The sequence below is a fragment of the Suricata suricatta genome, chromosome 12 (assembly GCF_006229205.1).
Source record: "Suricata suricatta isolate VVHF042 chromosome 12, meerkat_22Aug2017_6uvM2_HiC, whole genome shotgun sequence".
NCBI classification, from domain to species: Eukaryota; Metazoa; Chordata; class Mammalia; order Carnivora; family Herpestidae; genus Suricata; species Suricata suricatta.
In genome coordinates, this window is record NC_043711.1 from 68,329,521 (window position 1) to 68,351,329 (window position 21,809).

General features: G+C 36.6%; 1 protein-coding gene across 11 annotated transcripts in view; it reads left to right on the forward strand.

Annotated features, from left to right (window-relative positions):
• Positions 1–21,809, forward strand: part of SEL1L2 (SEL1L2 adaptor subunit of ERAD E3 ligase) — a 119,653-nt gene that overhangs the window by 7,703 nt on the left and 90,141 nt on the right. For all 11 annotated transcript variants that reach the window (XR_003901027.1, XR_003901028.1, XM_029917325.1 and 8 more), the window contains one exon: positions 17,691–17,746. Coding sequence is in view for 9 of the 11 variants with exons in the window: in XM_029917325.1 (XP_029773185.1) it covers positions 17,691–17,746 (56 nt within the window). In the remaining 2 variants the exon portion in view is untranslated. The remainder of the gene's footprint in view (positions 1–17,690; positions 17,747–21,809) is intronic.

Consider the following 21,809-nt stretch of genomic DNA (forward strand, 5'->3'; position numbering starts at 1 on the left):
CCCTCGCCAGCATCTATAGTCTCTTGATTTGTTCATTTTAGCCACTCTGACTGGCGTGAGGTGGTATCTCAGTGTGGTTTTGATTTGTGTTTCCCTGATGATGAGTGATGTTGAGCATCGTTTCATGTGCCTGTAGGCCATCTGTAAGCATCTTCAAAAAAATCCACACCTCACCTACACCTGTGGTGGACAGACCATAATGTATATAACTTGTCAAATCACTTAGATGAACACCTGAAACACCTGCATGTAACTGCGTGTCAACTATACAAAAACAAAACAAAATAAAAAACAAAAAACACCACCACACCTAATGTATTTAATGGTGAGAAATAGAATGCTTTCCCCCTAAGATCAGGAAGAAGACACTCTTGGCATTTCTATTCATTCATCTCAACATTGTATTTGAGGGTCTAGTCAAGGCAATTAGATTAGAGAAGAAAATAAGACATCAAGATTGGAAAAGAAGTGAAACTATATTCACTAAAGGTATAATCTAAAGTACAGAATATCCTAAGGTATCCACTTAAAAACTACTAGAACTAAGAAATGAGTTGAGCAAGTTTGCAGGATAAAAGGTCAATATACAAAAGTCAATTCTATTTCTTTACAATCACAATGAACAAACAAAAAAATGAAATTAACTGTTCCATTTAAAATAGCATCAAGAAGAATAGAGTTATTAGAAATAAATTTAACAAAGTACAAAGCTCATTTTCTGAAAACTACAAATATCGTTAAAAGAAATTAAAGAAAACCTTAATAAATGAAAACACTTCTTGACACACCTAGGTGGCTCAGTCATTTAAGCATCTGACTCTTGATTTCAATTCAGGTCACGATCTTGCAGTCTGTGGGATAGAGCCCCATATGGGGCTCTGCGCTGACAGCATGTGGAGCCTGCTTGGGATTCATATTCATATTCTCTCTCTCTCTCTTAAAATAATATAAAACAAAAAGAAAATACTTCTTATGTGCCTAATTTGAAACTTTAATATTAAGACAGAAAACTCTCCAGATTGATCTAGAGATTCAATACAAAATCCCAACTGACTTCTTTGCAGAAATTGAGAAAATTATCCAAAAGTTAATACAGAAGTGAATGTCTTTAAACAAAAAGAACAAATTTGGAGGACTCACACTTCCCAATTTAAACATTTACGACAAACTACAGTGATCAAGACAGTATGAAACTGACATGAGGACAGACATATAGATCAATGGAATATCACTGGGAGTTTGGGATTAAGCCCTCAAATTTATGGCCAGATTATTTTTGGCAAACATGCCAGGCAACTGAATGGAGAAGGAAAAGAATAATCTCTTCAGCAAATGATGGGGATGACTGGAGGTCCACATGCAAAAAAAAAAATGAATTTGGATACCTAACTCGCACCTAATATAAAATGAGTCAAAGACCTAAATATAATAGCTGAACTTTTAAGTCTCTTAGAAGAAAACAGGCATAAATTTTTGTGACCTTGATTAGGCAATGATTTGTTAGGTATATCACTAAAAGCACAAAAAAAAAAGCAGATAAATCAGACATCATCAAAATTAAGCACTTTTATGCTTCAAGAGATATCAAGAAAAGACAACCCACACAACAGGAGAAAATTTTTGCAGATCATATATCCAATAAGGTTTAGCATTCAGAGTATATTAATAACTTTTACAAACTCATCAACAAAACAACAAACCAGTTTTTTAATGGGTGATAAACATTTGTGGACAAGTTTTCTATTTGGACATCTGCTTTCATTTCTCTTAGGTATGTACCTAAGGAATTGGATAGACATCTCTCCAATGATGATACAAAAATGACCACGAAATGCATAAAACATCATTTTTCCTTAAGAAAATGCAAAACAGAACTACAATGAGATGCCACAATGAGGATTTAACTACAACAATAAGAGTGTGGACTGGGAGGGGTAGATGGATGACAAGGCTAGAGACAATAGTGACATAAGTTTCCAAAGTAAGATTGTCCCAAAAAGATGGGCATGTCCAATAATGCCAAATGCCAGATAGAGTGTGGAAACGAGATAAGGGCCAATAAGGTACCCCTGGATTTAATAGTTGGGAGTCCTTACCTTTCCAAGACACTTTGATCAGAGAAGCAGGGACAAAACCTGATTTCAATTGAATGGATTGAATAGGATGAGAGAAAGTAGTGACAGTGATGATAATTACAGAGTTCTTTCTGGATTATGGCACTTTGCAAGGTCAGACTTGAGTTTTCACGAGATAATTTGTTGGTTGCAGGTCTACAGAGACCGAGAGAAGTAGTAAGGGGAGAAGACAGTTACTTTACAAGCTGCTATAAGACTTATGGTTCGTACACAAAATCAGGTTTTAACCCCACTCTATTTTTCCCCCAGCCTTTCCAACCCTAGATCTCAAGGCAAAACAGACAGGGCTGCCTTTCTTCACTCATATACCTTGCAAACTTGTGTATTGTTTTTTATACATTTTTCACTTGATACTCAATGTACTTTGACTTCACCTATATAAAAATATGAGAGAGGGAAGTTGCCATAGCTATGTGATTTTTCCTAACTCTGCATTCACCTAGGGAAAGTTCTAAAAGAGTTGCTGATATTTTTCCCCCTTTTGGTAAATCCTTAGAATATAGTAGTTGATGCTGCTGGAAAAAATGAATAGTTTATCCGAAAGTGTGGCTTAGAAAATGGAGGTAAAATCAATAGTATTTTTTTCTCTTTCCACCCTATCAAACCAGCCTCTGATTTAAAGTAGTGTAAGGTATATAACTGAAGCAGAGAAAAGACATTGACAGAACTTCTGGCTCTAGATTGTCTAGGACCTGAGGTTTGCCTAACTTGTCTATCTATTTCTAGTAGTAATTCCTCACTATCATACAAGCTCTACAGTTAGAAAAAAAATATGATATAAAACAAAATGAAATAGAAAGTTTATAGCAATTCTCTCCCCTGACACCCACCTAGCAACTCTATCCCAGTTGAAAAAGGCAAGTAGCTCATCAATTTCAAACTAATCAGAATTCACAAAGCAATTGTCTAGCAACAATATCTAGGTCTCTGTCAGGGCCACAAAAAGGCCAAGTCCTGGATGTTTTGCAGAGGATATTGAGCCTAAGCAGTGCAAGCAGACTACATCTTACTGTTACATAAATGGGCTTGCTGGGGTGCCTGGGTGGCTCAACTGGTTAAGCATCCAACTTCAGCTCAGGTCATGATCTCACAGTCCATGAGTTCAAGCCCTGCATCAGGCTCTGTGTTGACATCTCAGAGCCTGGAGCTTGCTTCAGATTCTGTGTCTCCTCTCTGTCTCTCCCCTGCTCACACTCTGTTTCTCTCTCTAGAATATAAATAAAACACCATTAAAAATTTTTTTAATGGACTTGCTATTACCAGTGCTGTTTTAAATAACTTGCGGAATTTAGGAGGTCTGAGTTACCTTTGCTTTCTTTCAGTTCTTTTACATTATACTTCTAAACAGGGAACAAATATATTGCAAGTATCTAGAGCATCTTTCCTTGAAGAGAAGCAGGAAAGAGCAGATGTGTCATGATGGGATTGTTCACTACTAGAGAGAAATTTGATTACTGTATTATGTTATAAATCTGTAAGGAACCTGATTTCTCTTTTATGAGTTGTCTGGAAATACCTAAGGCTCTTTATTCATAACCTAGGTTTATCTGCAAGGTTTCTACAACTCTACAATATTACTACTACTTCTACAATTACTATTACTCTTTGGAACCATTAAGTAGGACAGCACTTAATGGGGGGAAAGCTGCCCTCAGCCTGAGAAAAGCTGGAGGAACAGACCCTCCCCTCCCCCTCCGGCGCTGAACCCATCAATGCCCCTGCCTCAGCTTTATTTCAAGTTACTTGGGGTTCTTAAGCGAAACCACCTCCTTCTGACACTCTTCCCAATTCTGTTCCATTTTCTGCATACAATTCATGTGTCTCTCTTGTCACATACCTGCCCCAAGAATTCTCTGTGCTAGTGATAGCCCTCTACCTACTCTTGATTGATCCTAAGATCTACTTTCCATCCATTAAGACTGCCCCCTCAAAGGATACCAATAATACACTTACTACAAATCTAGTAGCCTCTCACTATTTGTGTTTCTTACCTCTATGCAGCATCTGACACTGTTCACCATCTTCTTTCCCCCTCTACCTATGCAAAATCTTAGACTGTCTCACTGGCTTATCTTTCTCAACCCTCCCTTTAAATGATGTCCAAAGTTTAGTGCTTGGCTCTCATATTCTATGTCTCTGTTGCTCTTCTCTAAGCCCCAGCTTCTTTTACACATGTATTTGCATCCTAGACCTTCCTCCTGATCTCTAGACATGCACATCAGCAGCATGATGATATGACCAGTAGTATATGGCCTGCAAACACCATGAATTCAATCTCAAATTTAGCTCCTCTTCTCTCTTATTAACGGCATCAACATCCCTCCCTGCACCCCTAGTCCTCAAGCACAAAACCTCAAAATCATATAGTCATACAGTTATAATGCACCAAGTATCATCTAATTTAATGTTTTGTATAGATGATAGGACTGGGGCCCAGAGTGGTCAAATTGATTCCCCAGGGTCATTCTGCAAAGCCATATCTGGAGCCAGAATCTTCTAATCCTTTACAATCATAAATTCCTTTATTCCTTCAACAAATCCTCTCAACTGCACAGTGCTTCTCCCATCTACGTATTTTCAGGTCTCAATTTAGAGTCTCATTTTAGTATCTTTTATCTACATGACTGCACTTCTAACTCTCTTCTCTTACTCACAATACAGTACTGCCAGAAATAATATTCCTAAACCCCAGACTTGATCATAATTTTCAAGCACCTACTTTATGCAGAATAAAATCCCAGTGTCTTAACCAGCAGTCAAAATCCTATGCGATTAGATCCTGACTTCCTTTCTTTTTTGTCTCTGCTACACACATATTTTATTTCAACTAACTTAACTACTTTAAACTAGAAACCACTCAGTATACCACCTAACTCTCTCACGTCAATGTCTTTCTCAATCTATTCTGCAGATGAATGGTCCACAATACTGGGCTGACTGCAAGAATGTACTGTCATTCAGTTTTCTTCCCCATCACCACCAGAAATCTACAGCATAACATCCTAGTCATCTTTTAAGGTCCACCTCAGGGGCGCCTGGGTGGCTCAGTCGGTTAAGTGCCCAACTTCAGCCCGGGTATGATCTCACGGTTTGTGGGTTCGAGCCCCATGTCAGGCTCTGTGCTGACAGCTCGGAGTCTGGAGCCTGCTTCAGATTCTGTGTCTCCCTCTCTCTCTCTCTGCCCTTCCCCGGCTTATGCTCTGTCTCTCAAAATTAATAAAGGTTAAAAAAATTTTTTTTAAAAAGGTCCATCTCAAGTTCTACTTCAAAAAAAAAAAAAAACTTTCCCAAGCCCTTCCTCATAGCACATGCACCTTTATTTTCTTATGCATCACAGTCTCAGAATTGAGTTAGTTTTTAACTCCCTCATCAGGTTGTCAACAATTTTTTAAATTAACACTTGTAACACATTAAAATTTATAAAACATATTCCCAAAACCTGTGGAGTAGGCCATGCAGATATTTTTATTATTCTAGACTTACAGATTTTCAAAACCCTGAAATACAGAGCTTAGTAAGACCCGAATTCTCCAATGGGAATCAAGGTTTTTTTTAGTTTTGTTTTTACTCTGTATCACCTGTTTGTTATGCTAAGTCTATTCTCCAAAGTGGACTGCTCTGTTTTTGCCTCAATCATGTTTACTTGCCTCGGGCTGTTTCTACATATTGCCAAGCAGTCAAATGAAAAATAAAATATTCAATCCATCATTCAAACATTTTAAAATGTAGTATACATACATTTGCTTCTGTATAGAACAAGCAGCTAGGTGACTGATTGAGTTACTTACTTTTCAACCATTTGTTGTGGCAGTATGATGATTATATAAACTCTAACGGTGGCATTTTATCATTTTTCACTGATTTTATACTTGTACTGGCATCTGAAATTTATTTACTATAGCCATTGAATTTTATTTCTGTAGTTCATCAACCAATGAGATACAGTAGGCAAGTAAAAGTAGTTTCTCAAGACTTCTGTAAGTCTGCCTCACAGACTTGGCACCAAGATTCCAGTGCTGGGCTTGAAGAGAATATTCCCACATTGGGAAAAGTGTATACCGTGAAGCTTCCCTGATAGAAGATAGTCTTCAAAAACAATTAATTATATCTGGAAAACAAGTAGGAATGCCCTTAATGAAAAATAAATTATGAATAACCTAAAAGACAAATAAAAGATAGAATAGATTAAAAGTAGAAACTTTTACCCAAAAATGTCCAAAAGAGAATATGGTTAGAAATGATGTACAAGTGCATTCATGAAAAAGGAAAGGAGCCTTTGGGCAAAAAGAGAGGATGGTTGCTTGGAAAAAATTGCAGTGCAGCCTAGCAGTCTGACTCCTACTCCCCTCATGACCATCACCTCCAAGGTGTCTCAAAGGACACAGTAGCATTTTCATTTCTAGTAGTGAAAGGTTAGGTGACTAGGTTATTTGGTCCAACCATCCCACTGAAGACAAATTGTGCATAAAATATACAAACTTCTTAAATGTATCAGAGTTGAGAAGATGTAAAGAACTACCAGACAAAAAAATCTAAGGAATTGCTAGAATCCAGAGAAGTAAGCTCAAGAACACCTCAGCAGGGCCAGGACTTGCTTCACCTTGGTCCCAGTCCTGTACCTAAATATCAAAGCAGCTGTTATCCTGAGCCAGGTAAATCTGGGCTTTGGTTTTTGTGGCCTCACAAAGCAAGGAGAACAGAATCTAATTCTCAAGACCTGTCTAAGGTGAGGAGTCCAATAGACCTTCAAAATTCAACAAGGACTATAAAGTACTGTACTCTTATGATAAGGGCAGACCAGAAGAAGTAAATCCACCACCTCTTCCCAAGTCCAGGGGTCTGCAGAGACTTGACACTTAGCAAAACAGAGAGTAAAGGAAAAGAAAAAAAATACATTCCTGAGAAGTTGTGGTCACATGTCAGCCCCATGGGAGATTTACAGGCCGGGTAATCCCAGGCACCCTGAGCCGAACTAGATCTAAGATAGTCCTCTGTACTTGTACTGCCCTAGGCACCTGGCAAAATCAAATTCATCTTCTCTCCATTGGAAAGCAACTTCATTTTAGGTCTCAATCCACTGAGATAAAGTTTTCAGTATATAGTAAAAATAATTCAGTACACAAGGAGACAAAGCATCAAGTGGGAGATTTGGGGTGGCATTTTGACAGAAATATAATGTCTGCTGCAAATAGCTAATGATACTGAGGGAGCACCTATTCCCAAATGACTAGGTCCTGTCAGGCACACCCCAATAGCATCTCCTGCAACACCCACGAAGTAACTAGTGGCTAGCTGAGGTGATTGTTACAGCATTCAGAGACAGGTTAAGAGGGAAAATCCAAGTCCAACATGAGGGAAAGTAACCACATAAAAGCATCAGCCTACATACACATACACACACCCCATAATACCTGAGAAAAGAGAACAAGTAGAGAAAATGGTTGCAGTCTTCAAATCATTAAAATGATTATCATGAAATTTAGAGAGGTCATTGTATCTATGAAAGAAGAGCATACCTTAAAGAAAGAAAAAAGATGAGCTATTTTGGAAATAAAATATATGATAATAAAAATTAAAACTTCAAGGCTGGGGGTGCCTGGGTGGTTCAGTTGGTTAAGCATCTGACTTTCACTCAGGTCATGGTCTCATGGTTTGTGGGTTCAAGCCCCATGTCAGGCTCTGTGCTGTCAGCTAGATCAGAGCCTGGAGCCTATCTTCAGATTCTGTGTCTCCCTCTCTCTCTGACCCTCCCCTGCTCATGCGGTCTCTCTCTCAAAAATAAATAAAACGTTAAAAAATTAAAAAAAATAAAAAGACCTCAAGGGCTGAATGCCAAAATTGACAGAGCTGAATAGCAACCCAGAGGCTCAAAAATCAAACTGAGAAATTCTCTTACAGTACAATGTAAATGGACAAAAGAGATGGTGTCTATGAAACAAAGTTTCAAAAACATGGGGAATCCATCCAAAAGTTACAAATTTACATAATGGGATCTCCAAAAAGAGAAAATAGAAGAACTGAGAGGAAGAAATAAATTAAATAAAATTCCTGAGTTCTTAAAAAATACCTTTTTTAGAGTTTTTAGATTAAGTTCCACTGAGTGGCAAGGAGGAAGACTGAGAGAAGACCCACTTCTAGAAAATAGTGGTAAAATTTTAGTACTTTATGGATAATCAGAACATCCTAAAAGCTTCTAAAAAGAAAAAATACATTATTTACAAGGTGAAAAGCAGCATGTTGACTTCAAATTCATTAGTAACGTTGGGTACAAAAAGACACTGGAGAAATATTTTCTAAGTACCGAGGTAAAATTATTTTGCATCTAGAATTACATAACCTGACAAACTCTAAAACAAGTGTAATGGCAAAATAAGACAGCTTCAAACATGAGTAGATTCAGTAAATTTATCACCCGCAAATCCTAGCTGAAATATTGCTAGAAGATGTGCTCCAGGAAAGTGAAGCATTAATTCAAGAGGAACACTAAAAATCAATGGTAACCAAAGAAATCTTTAAGACATGATACAGCTTAGTAAATGCTCATTTTAATTTTTAAAAATATAACAATCACAAATTCAGTTTTAAAAATCCCTTTCACAAGAGAAACCCTCTTACACTGTTGGTGGGGGTGCAAACTGGTGTAGCCACTCTGGAAAACAGTATGGAGTTTCCTCAATAAGTTAAAAATAGAAATGCCCTACCATCTATAAATTGCATTACTAGGTATTCCAAGGGATTCAAATACTGATTCAGAGGTATACATGCACACCAGTATTTATAGCAGAATTATCAACAATAGCCAAATTACAGAAAGAGCCCAAATGCCCATCAACTGATGAATAAAGAAGTGTATGTGTGTGTGTGTGTATATATATATATATAATGCATATATATATACACATTAATGCAGTGACTATTAGAATATAATATATATATTATATCTTCTCTTAGGGAATATATATACATGTATACATATATAGTCAGCCAGAGAAAGGAAATACAATATGATTTCACACATATGTGGAATTTAAGAAACAAAACAGATGAACATGGGCAGGGAAGGGGGGCAGAGAGGCAAAGTAGAAAACAAACTCTCAACTATTGGGAACAAACTGAGGGTTACTGGAGGGGAGGTAGGTGGTGGAATGGATAGATGGTGATGGGTGTTAAAGAGGGCACTTGTGATGAGCACTGGGAATTGTTTTTTTTTTTAAGTAGTTTATTGTTAAATTAGTTTCCATACAACACCCAATGCTCTTCCCCACAAGTGCCCTCCTCCAACACCACCACCTCTTCCCCCCTCCCCCTCCCCCTTCAACCCTCAGTTCATTTTCAGTATTCAAGTCTCTCAAGTTTTGCATCCCTCTCTCTCCCCAACTCTCTTTCCCTCTTCCCCTCCCCCTGGTCCTCCATTAGGTTTCTCCTATTCTCCTGTTAGACCTATGAGTGCAAACATATGGTATCTGTCCTTCTCTGCCTGACTTATTTCGCTTAGCAGGACACCCTCAAGGTCCATCCACTGTCCTACAAATGGCCCTATTTCATTCTTTCTCATTGTGTATATATACCACATCTTCTTGATCCACTCATCAGGTGATGGACATTTAGGCTCTTTCCATGTTTTGGCTATTGTTGACAGTGCTGCTATGAACATTGGGGTACATGTGCTCCTATGCAGCAGCACTTCTGTATCCTTTGGGTAAATCCCTAGCAGTAGCACTGCTAGGTCATAGAGGAGTTCTATTGATAGTTTTTTGAGGAACCTCCACACTGTTTTCCAAAGCAGCTGCACCAGTTTACATTCCCACCAACAGTGTAGGAGGGTGCCCATCTCTCCACACCCTCACCAGCATCTATAGTCTCTTGATTTGTTCATTTTAGTCACTCTGGCTGGCGTGAGGTGGTATCTCAGTGTGGTTTTGATTTGTGTTTCCCTGATGATGAGTGATGTTGAGCATCGTTTCATGTGCCTATAGGCCATCTGGATGTCCTCTTTGGAGAAGTGTCTGTTTATGTCTTCTGCCCATTTCTTCACTGGGTTATTTGTTTTTTGGGAGTGGAGTTTGGGGAGTTCCTTGTATATTTTGGATACTAGTCCTTTATCTGATATGTCATTTGCAGCTATCTTTTCCCATTCTTTCAGTTGCCTATTAGTTTTCTTGATTGTTTCCTTTGCAGTAGCACTGGGAATTATATGTAAGTGATGAATAGCTAAATTCTACACCTCAAACTAATATTACACTGTATGCTAAATAACTGGAATTTAAAAAGTCCCTTTCACAATAGCAAAAGTTTAAAAATAGCTGGGAATAAAATTAATAAAAATTATATAAGGCATATAGGAGTATAAAAAATTAAAATTTTCTGAAGAACGTTAAACAGAAAACTGAATAAATTAAGTCTATACACCTGAATGAATCTCAATATTACAAATATGTCGGGTCTTTGTAAGTTAACAGGTAAATCCAATGCAGTCCCAGTGAATATTTCACATTTTTTGAATGAATCTGACAACCTTCTTCTAAAATTCACCTAGAGAGTAAAAATATACTAAAATTCCCAAGATAAGTTTTTGAAAGAGGAACAAGGGTATGTGTGCATATGTGCACCTGTATCTGCACAGAGAAGTTCTTGCTCAGTCAAATAGTAAAGTCTGCATTTATAAACTACAGTAAATAATGTGTTACCAAAAGAATAGACAAATAGATCAAGAAATAGAGCAGAGAGTTTAAAAATGAAACAATGTACAAATGAGAAATCCTTACCAAAAGTAGGTTTCTCGGTGCAGTGGATAAAAGATGGAAGATAATGAATGTTATTGTCAAATTGTCTTTCATTAGTAAAAGCCACATTCCGCTTCATGCCAATCAAAAAAACTGACTCCAAATGGATCAAAAACATAAACAATAAAAGGGAAACTATAAAAATAGCTGAAGGAAATACAGGAAAATATATATTCAAATGATTGGTAAAGCCTTGAACAAGACACACACACACACTACACAAAGGTTATAGGTGAAGAAAAGATTGATACTTTGCCCTTGAATTTAAAACAATTCTGCTGCAAAGGATACCAGAAGTAGTTAAAAGGCTAATAGCAGATGGAAAAATATATTTATAACATAAACACCAATCAAATGATATCCAGAATATGTTTTAAAACTCCTAAAGATAATTTCTTAAAAAGCCTAATAGAAAGATAGGGAAAATATCTAACAGTCTGTTCCTTCAGAGGAAAATACAAATGGCCCTAAATGTGACCTTGCTGGTAATCATGCAAATGATTGAAATGAAATCATTTCAGTTAACAATGAAATACCAGTTTATCCCAATACATTAGCAAAAAAATAAGTGCTGGTTACATTGAGGAATAATTTATATCCTAATATATCATGTGTGGAAGTATAAGTCAGAGTGGCTTTGGGTATGCCAGAAATTCTTCTAGAAAAAGGAGTGAGACAGAATCAGGGAGAATTTGGTTAAGGTATTATAGAACCGGAGATCTGCCAGTATATACTGGACTCTCTCCATGCCTTTTATATTTTCATTGTTCTTCCTTGGGATTATTAACTCTATTTTGAAAATTCCAATGTGTTTTGTAAGAATAACCATCAGAAAGCAGGTTGAAAGGAAAGATGTTTGCAGTTTACACCATATAGTTTCCTAATTTTATTTCAGTTAGGGAAGTGCTTTTCTCACAGATGCTGATACCATTTGCTTTTAAAAGGTAGGTTTTTGGAGAAGAGAAGGGAACTGACATTTATTATTCAACTGTTGTGTATTTCATAAACACCAAACACTGCACTTTAATTCTGTTCTGTCTTCACATCTACTCCAAGAGATAGGTACAGTACTGAGGTTCAGAGCAGTTAAATAACTTATCCAAAGGTCTCATGGCTAAGTAAGGAGATACTGAAATGTTATTTCTAAACATCAGTCTTGATGACGTCCAAAACTAAGTATCTCTCAAACCAAAAATAATAAATGACCTAAAATTATATCTGGTATTTTTTGAAATTTTAATAGATAGCTTTCAGTCCATTCAATAGGAATTGCTAAATTTACAGAAAGTAAAGCAGGAAACTTCCAAATGGTAGTCAGGAACTAGGGAAACATTCTTTGTATTTGAAAAATACTTGTAAATGTAAAGTTTAACCTGACTACAGGAAACTGGAAGTCAACATAGGGAGTTAGTGTTTATACAGTAAGCCACAGGGACTTATGGGTTTTTAAGCAGATGTGTGCCTTGCTGGAAACAGTACTCAAGGAAAATTATTCTGAGGGTAAATGCAAATTAGATTAAAATTAGTGCAATCATGATTAAATCTGTTAGGAGGCTGTTGTAAGAATGTAGTCATGAAATGATGAGAGTCTGATTTATGCTATGCTTTCCACAGGAAAATGAAAACTCACCCCTATAGAAATCCCTTTGGCAGAATTTTCTCTGGATCCTTGTAGGCACAGACCCTCACTCTTCTTACTCCTACATCTCCCCAGTTGCATATCTGTTTCTGGTGATTTAGATACATCTACACACTTCTGACCCTGGCTTGACCTGCTCCCATGTAATTAGTCCCAGGTTTTGGAACCATCTTTGTTGCTAGGTTTGTCTCTTGTCACTTGTCTCACCTCTGCCATCCTGGATTCCTTCTGTGGATTCTCCTATGACTTGTGTGATTCTGTTTTCCAGTCATTAGTTTACTTCACAGGGCTTTACGTCTTAAGTGGCTGCCTGTGCTGGAATCAGTGCATTATCCTTTCATAGTTCCTGACCTGCACTCCCCGTCTGTGTACTCCAAAGTCCTTGCTAACCCAGCTTAACTCTTAGGTTATGCCAGAGAGAAGACGTAAGGACTGACATTGAAAAATACAGTAATTAGCAGATATAAAACCAAAGAGGAAATCTAAAATAGGGGTTTGAAAGGAAGAAGGATATTCAGGATAGTGCAAAGTCACAGAAGCCAGTGTACCACAGAGTCTGAAAGAAAGGTCAGAAAGGAACCAATAGTTTGTCTTTTTTATACTATTATTACATGTAATGGTCAAAGCAGCTGAGGCATGAAGCACCATTTTAGAGAACTAGGACAGTAGAATCAATAAAATATTTCTGCTTAGTTCCATTTGTAAATGTTATTTGAAAAAACAAGCAAACATTTTATTTGCCTTTAACTTCCAAGGCAGATTTCCCCACAAAGTACAGACGTGTTTTTTGGTGTGTTTTGAGGAGTCTTTTGGTTGTTGTTGTTTTGGTTTCTTTTTCTTTGCTTTTTTTTTTTTTTTTTTTCAGAATCTTAGTCACATTAATCAGTGTCCCAGTGTCCGTCCAAAGGAAAATAAACCATGTCTTAGAAAGAAAGGACATTGGCCACATTGGGAAAATGAATGGTAAAACCAGGAGTTAAAGTATATCAAGCCTTTCATGAGAAAGTGGATCTGAAAAGAATTGTTATCAAGACAATAAATATCCTGGGATATTATTTTCTTCTAATCTTTTTCTCAATGCTATGAGTATATTATATATTATTTATCTGGGCATTATTTATTGGTCTAATGTAGCTTTAGAGAATTGAGAGTTCTATGCAAGGAGTCCTAGTTGGCTGAAGAAACAGACGGGTTTCAGTTATTAACTGTTGCATAACAACCCAAAACTTAGTGGTTTGGAACAACAATGATTTATTGTTCCTTATAATTCTCTGTGGGTTGACTGGATTATTTCTCTGTTGGTCTCGCTTGGGCTCATTCATGAAGTTTCACTTAGCTGGTGGTCAGTTGAGACAGCTGGGCCTCTCTTTCCACCTGGGCTATTACCCCTGGCTCCATCAGGGCATGGTGGTTGCAGGGCATTGTTCCAAGAGGATAAAAGAGGATAAAAGAATTAAGCACTAGCCTTAGAAGTTGAACAGTGTCATCTGCCACATTTCTATTAGTCAAAGCAAGTTACAAACATAGCCGATTCAGAGTAGGGAAAATAGTCTTCATCTCTCCATGGGAGTATTAGGCGAAGTCACATTGTAAAGTATGAACGTGGTAGTTGTGATTCATGGGGGCCATTGTTGTTATAGTCTACCACAGATTATCCTCAGGCTCCAATGATTCACATCTGTCCCACACAATTCTCCCCCTGCTAATATTGCCCAAGACTCATTCAATCATAGCGTCAGACTCAAAATCTGTGATCTCAATCTACATCAGGTAAAGATGTGAGTGAGGCTTCTTGAGTATAGTTCTTAGATTCAGACACCTATGAAATGAAAAGAAAAATTATCCTCTATTCCCTCACATACCCAATGTACATTGGAGATGTAGAAAACCACACTACAGTAGACACTGCTGTCTAAAAAAAGGGGAATGAGGGGCGCCTAGCTGGCCCAGTTGGGGAAGTACGCAACTCTTGATCTCAGGATTGTGAGTCTGAGGCCCACATTGGGTGCAGAGATTACTTAAATAAATAAAAGTTGTTAAAAATAGTCAAAATAGAAAATAAAATGGGGAATAAGGGACACCTAGGTGGCTGTTGGTTAAGCATCCAACTTTGGCTCTAGTCATGATCTCAGAGTTCACAAGTTTGAGCCCTGCTTTAGGCTCTGTGCTAACAGCTCAGAGCCTGGACCCTGCTTTAGATTCATTCTCTCTCTCTCTCTCTCTCTCTCTCTCTCTCTCTCTCTCTCTCTCTCTCCTTCCCCACCCCCTCTCCCTTTCTCCCCTGCTCATACTGTCTCTGTCTCTCAAAAATAAACAAACATTTAAAAAAAAAAAAGGATAAGGGAATGAGATGTGTATAACAGTCACTGGTCCATGGCAATTTGGAAATCCACCCAGGTGCATTTTGGCCGGTTTCTCTGCTCCAGAAGTAGGCAGTGTTCCTTGATGAGGGCCCTGTTCCACTGTCTCGGAGTAGTTCCCTAATCTGTTATTTTCCTTGGCTCTTGGCAACACCCTCTGGGCCTCTGGCTCTGCCCTGTAATATCAGTATTCATATAGAGGGAAGTGATGGAACAGTGGAACAGGTCTCCAGCAAACACCAATGTTCCCCAATTGATGTTAAAAAGCCTACTAGAAAGCTTTGTGAAAGATATTTTTGTAGCAGAATTTGTTCCCCAGTACCCAACCAAAATTTCATTTTCCCTAGGTGAAATCCTAAAAGCCTGAAATTTAGAAAAGAAACATATTTTTGTTGTTATTGTGCATCTTCTGCTAGAAATAATGACCAGCTACCTTTATATTCTTTTTATGTTTTAAGCTATTAGTTTGTCCCTTCAGTTAGATTCTTGCACTTCCTCCCATTTCACTAATTCTTTTATCTACATTTTTATCTATACTTATCCTACCTTTGGTAATTGCTTTTAGCCCTGTAATTTTCATGTTAATATGTGACCACTGTCAGCTTGATTTTCTGGTCCAGTGTATAATACAAACGTTATTTCACTTAATATCCATAATTTTCTCCTCTTGCTCTAATACACATGACACTCTGTACTTCTTGTTCTGTGTCTGTATATTCTGTGCATCCTAACTCTAATTTTATTCTGTGTACCCGAGGAATATAACAATGGGAATAGATCAAATCACATTGCTTTTTCCAGTTTACTTTTTCTAGTTGTGATAATGGAGATTCAAAATTGCTAAACATTTACTGCGGTATAATATCAGTCACATTGTCTGATTTATAATACACAAATACAATTAGGCTAAGGAATTTTTTTGAAGAAAATACCTTAATTGAGAGAGAAGTCATATAGGCAAAGCATTAATAAATCCTGATAACATATTAAGTCTCTATTAATGCTTTATTTGCCATGGTCCTCTTAAATTACTAATTTACATATATTATTATTTCTAAGGCATCTTCAGTCCTTTAAGGAAGTAGACCTTCTTGATAATAGCCATAATCATATGTATATCTAACATTTATTAAGCACTGAATATGTATTAAGTACTACGCTAAATACTTTACACAGATTATCTTATTGGATTACTTTAATGAATTATTTAAACAGATTCAAAATCAGGACTAGCATACAGGCCTATTTAACTCAAAAGCCACATGGTGGACCATGATGCTATGTTCCTGATGATGAGTATCCATGGCCCCAAAATGATCACTTGGCAAACTTAGGATAAAGGAAGTTTAATTTATAATAATATTCTTATTCTGGCATAATTTATTTTTCACCCTGAACCTGAAGAGCAATCTAATGTATATAATTTTATGAAATAGATTTCTTTAAAATTTTTTCATATGCTTTAAATTAATGTGTTTGTCACCATGAAGTTGTTGAATTTTTATTTAGAATTTGCTAATTGTTTCTCTAGTTTGACAAAGGACTAAGTATCGAACAACCTGGAATCTGTTTCTACAAGGTCTGGCTTACAAAGTAAACAGAAAAGACATAGATTTGTGAGGTCAAATACTAAAGTTCATCAGTGAGAGAAAGAATAAAACATATAAATTAATAAATACAATGCCAGAGATAACATTAGAACATTCATAACCTGCTCTAAAAAGTACAAGCTTACAACTTTTGGAAAAATAAAATTCTGACTATCCATATTTGTCTTGAGTCAAATTTTTCAGTCTATAAAGCAAACATATCATACATACATGTACATGTTTTACTTCAGGAAATATGTAGGGTCATTTTACAGTGCATCAAATATTTTTTTAGTTATTGAAAATTATGTCTTACTAATGTGGTAGACATGATGTTATGTGATTTCCTGTTATATCAGGTTTCCAAAGGCTTATTTTTCTGAACCAGTAAGTTCAGATACTTCAAGTCTATGCAAAAATGAAATATATCAATGACTATATATGTATTTTATATGTTATACTTATATTCTTTATAAAAAGATCTGTTTAAAAATGCTGTGAAAATTATTTTCTCAGATTTCAGAGCCTCATATAGTCATACTCGTCTACATTTCTCAGATATGTTAGTATCTCTCCAACATATGAATGCATATATAAGTATATAAAAGATTGTGTTCCTTCTGTGTTTTAATATTCTTATTAATAAATGACATTTATTTACATGGACACATTTTAATTAAGTTGTAGCTCAGAAAGTTTTCTGCTATTGTGATTAGTCTATTATTTTTCCAACTCTCATACTAACTCAATCAAGATGCTTGATTAAAGTATTTAGATTGTCTCTGGTATAAAGTTACATCTTTAAAAATTATCAGTGAAGGAATTCTTTTGTACTACATTTCTGGTAACTTAAATTTAAATTATTTTTCACTATTCTTAGAAGAGTTCTAAAGGTTATCTAGAAACTTTTTCAGTAAGAAATTATTTAGAGAAATTTTAGGGGCACCTGGGTGATTCAGTTGGTTAATCGTCCTATTCTTGGTTTCAGCTCAGGTCATGATCTCACAGTTCATGAGATTGAGCCCCATGTTGGGGCTCGCTCTCCCTCTCCCTCTGGCCCTCCACACTAGCACACACACATACACACTCCCTCTTTCAAAATAAACAAAATTTTTAAAGATTGTTTAGTGATATTTTAAAAAGAAAATATTTTTAATTTTATAAAAATACTTTGTATATTGCAGATATCGAAGCAGAAAGGCATAATAAAAAGCAAAAAGGAAGAAATGTCACCACACAGGTAATTATTTTGCTAAACCATTATATTTCTCCAGTACAAAATTTAGGCTATAGGCACTATAAGTAGTGTTTACTCAGCATGCTCAGAACTTCTTAGCCAAGTAATTTTTAACTGTTGTTTCTGCTTTTTTTTCCATTCTCAGTCAATGTTTTTTATTTATTCACTCAACAAATATTTATTCATTCTACTGTGAGAATATAAGACTTGCCTGAGCTTTCTCTTAGGACCCATCTGAGGTCCTAAATATTAAAAAGGACAGAGACCAGTCTGACCTATGGTCACAGATGCTTATTAAACTTTATTAACCTCATGATTTCTTCTGACATCTTTGAAGCAGGGGATTCTACATTCTCGGTCTATTCTCAGTCCAGCAACCAACATAATACTATAAATGTAACTCATTTTAAGTTCCTCCTTTACTTGAAACCTTTTCATGGTATCCCATCCCACACTGTAAAACCAGTGTCTTGCCTCTTAGGCTCTGTGGTCTGACTCCACTATTTTTTGTCTCACATCATCTACTACTACTGTCTCCTTTACACCATTCTGGACACACTGGACTCTGTGCTATTTCTCAGAAACCCCAAGGCATGGACCCACCTTTCTGCTTTTTCTGCCTAGAGCATCTTGGAACTCAGATAACTATATGACTCCTTTCCCTCACCTTCAGGTCTTTGCTCAGGTATCATCTTTTCAAAGGGTCCTTCCCTGACTATTCTGTAAAATTGCAATCACACTGTTTAAAATTGCAAGCTCTATCACAACACCTTCTGTCTCCCTTCCCTGCTATATCTTCCCTGTCAGAATTATCACTGCGTAACACCATATTTTGCTATGTTTGTTCTTATTCTCCCTCCACTAGAATATAAATTCCATGGGAGCAGGGGGCTTTATCTGTGTTCTTCACTGCTATTATCCCAGCAACTAGAACAATGCTTGGCACATAGCATATGTTAAATAAATGTTTATTGAATAAATCTTAAATCCTGATTAAAGGAGGAAAGTTTGAAAAAATGTTTATATAAATGAAAAATTCTCCTCTACATCACAACATTTTCTAAACTCCTCCAAATTTAGCTATTCCCCATTACCATAACCAAAACATCCCATAATCAGCAGTGGGAATATTATCTGTGGAAATGGAAGTGACCTTGGCATAAGGTCACAGTTTGTCCTTAGGCAGGTGGAAAGTAAGAAGACACCAATTCATCAGGTCATCTTATTTTTCCTTGTGCGCTCTCAATATCTTGTGATATGCAGTACCTACCCAAAAACAAATGAAAGTGCCCTTTGTAATTAAGGAGTTTCTTGAGATCAAGGATGTCCATCAGGCCTATAAGTATCCCCCACAGTGCCAGCATTAGTAGTTGAGGCATACATAGTAAATATGGAAAGGACCCTAGCTCTACCCATGCATAGCCAAGCAAAAAAGATATAAACTCTACTAAAAGATCTCAGAATACTGAAATAACAAAATCACTACCCTCATGCCCAAGATGAGAAAACATGCCAGGGTAGACTATTTGTATATCTCACCCACTTCCAATGGAGTATCTGGCTTTTTTTTTAATTTCCTTGGTATCATCTCACAGAGCACAGACAGCATAAGGGAAAATACCAAGGACTATAAATCTCTCTAATGCAAAGTTCCTTATATCCACGCTACAATATAGCCAAGTAGAGTAATTTCAGTTCACTAAACTTGGCATATTATTTCATATAATAAATAAGATATTGTCTGGCTGAAAACAACCTTCCCCCATTTCTAACCCTATTATAAACTTGGTAAATTCTGTTATTTTTCATAATAATTACAATTTACATTATAATTTTTTAAACCCATTCAAGTATAACTGCTCTTTCCCTAATATTTCTTTTTGGCTCTACAACCCCATGATATATAAAAAAATATCAACAAATATCCAACAAACACGTTGTAAAAACATACACACACGTTTTTAAAAATGTGTAAATACATTTTGTCTTGTGTTAAGGATTTAATATTTTCAGGATTTTTGTGTACTATTTCCTTCAATATCAAAGAACGATTTTGATCACAGAAGTGGTAGCCCCTCCCAGGTGTCTATTGTACTAGCAGGGAGTAACTGATGCCCCTTAAGGGAGCAATTCAAGTGTACGGCTAAGAGGCCATTATGACAACCACCAAGAGCAATAAGGAAAACAAGGAAAAGGTGGCCCAGCTCTCAGCTCTGAGCAGAGTTCCAAGGGTGCTCAGGTCCACTCTCTACTTTACCTAGACAGACATGTTCTTCTTGTTTTTGAGATTAATATCTTTTTCCAGTAGATGGTTTTTTTCCCACACATTTTGGTAATTTGATTTATGTCATTATATTTATAATTCATATTCATAATCATGTCTTACAGTTATGTAATACTTTAGTCTTTGTAAAACCTCTCTGTGTATATTATTCACTCCTCCTAACATTTCTGTGAAGGATGTCAGCTGATTATTTAAATGGTTAGTTATTATCCCCGATTTACAAATTAGAATAACCAAGCTCACTCAAATTTAGAAGATCTTTGTATTATAAATTTCATTCATTCAACAAAATGCCTACTGTGAATTTCCAAAAGGTACTATTTTTTTTAGCTTTGTGAAACGTCTATTTGATATTGCTTAAACTTGATGTGTTGAGCTTCTGAAAATACTTTTGAAAGTATCTTTGTTGTTACTGTTTTGTTGTTGTTACATAAACTAGGGTTTTGTTACAGGCTAGCAGGGTTTCAAATGGTGGAGCTTCTACTGTCTTTCAATTCCTTTAATCTTCTGACTTTACACTGATGGCAGAAGTGGTGGTATAGGATCACATACTACTAGCTACCATTTTCATGCAGCAACCACAGTGCCAGATCCATAGTGTACCTCTTCATCTTGGTTTTGCCACAGAATGAGCAAGTGTACTTAGCATCCTGGCTTATTTCCATTTGCTTCACCATTTTCCTAAGGGAGGCCACTATAACAGGTCTTATGATTTCAACATTCTTGGTGCATTTAGCCAATCACTGCAAACTGGCTCCATGCCCACAGAGGCAAAAAAAAAAAAAAGTATCTTTTAATCTTTTCTAGTGCAATACTTTTCATGTGGAATGTACAATAAGGGTTTACAGAGATAATTAAATATGCTACTACCATCTCCCAAGACTTTGGTTTTAAAATGGGTAGGTTCTCCATTCCCTGGACTCTTTCTTTCTGATGACCTATCTTGGTGTCATACTCCTCCAAATGTTACCTTTACATTCACTGTAACTGAAATCTAGTTTTCTCCTGAGAACTTTCCCTACAGCCCTCTCAAGCTTTTTCTCTTGCAACACAATTATATTGGTCCCAGCTGGGGTTGTAAGTATTCTTCCTCTTTCTTATGCTACATTTTTACTGGGAGAATAATAGGAGATGCGGACAGAGAAGCAGCTTGTGGTTCTTCTCGCCAATTTTTAGATATTTCTGTATCCATGAATTATAGCTTCTCAGTCCCATCATTTAGGGTGTTTTTTTTCCTTATGCTCCAATAACTGCACCCTCTCTCTTCTCCCATGGTCATAACCTGGACTGTCTGGACTATCTTTTCCAAATTAAATGGTTAAGCTTCCAGGTCTCTGAAGACCACCTGGTGCTTTCCAAGTGATTCCATCAATGTTATAATCCCACAAGGACCTCAAATCCATGTGCCCCTTTCACTGTTCATCATTCCATTCACATCCTCATTTCCCTTCTTACTTAGCTTAGAGTTGATAACTAAGCTACAGGAGCACATTTCCTTTTTCAAAACGTTGGGAACAAATGTGTATCAGAAATCAAGAAGTTTTTTTGGTTTGTTTAATTGTGGTAAAATATATGTAAAATTTACCCTCATAACCATTTTTAAGTGTATAGTTTGTTAGTGTTGGTTGTTGTACAACCAATCTCCAGAACTCTTTCATCTTGCAAAATTGAAAGTCTATACCTATAAAACAAAAACTCTCCACTTCTCCCAGCCCCTGACAACCAACATCATAGTTTCTGTATCTATGAATTTGATTACTCTAGGTACCTCATATAAGTAGA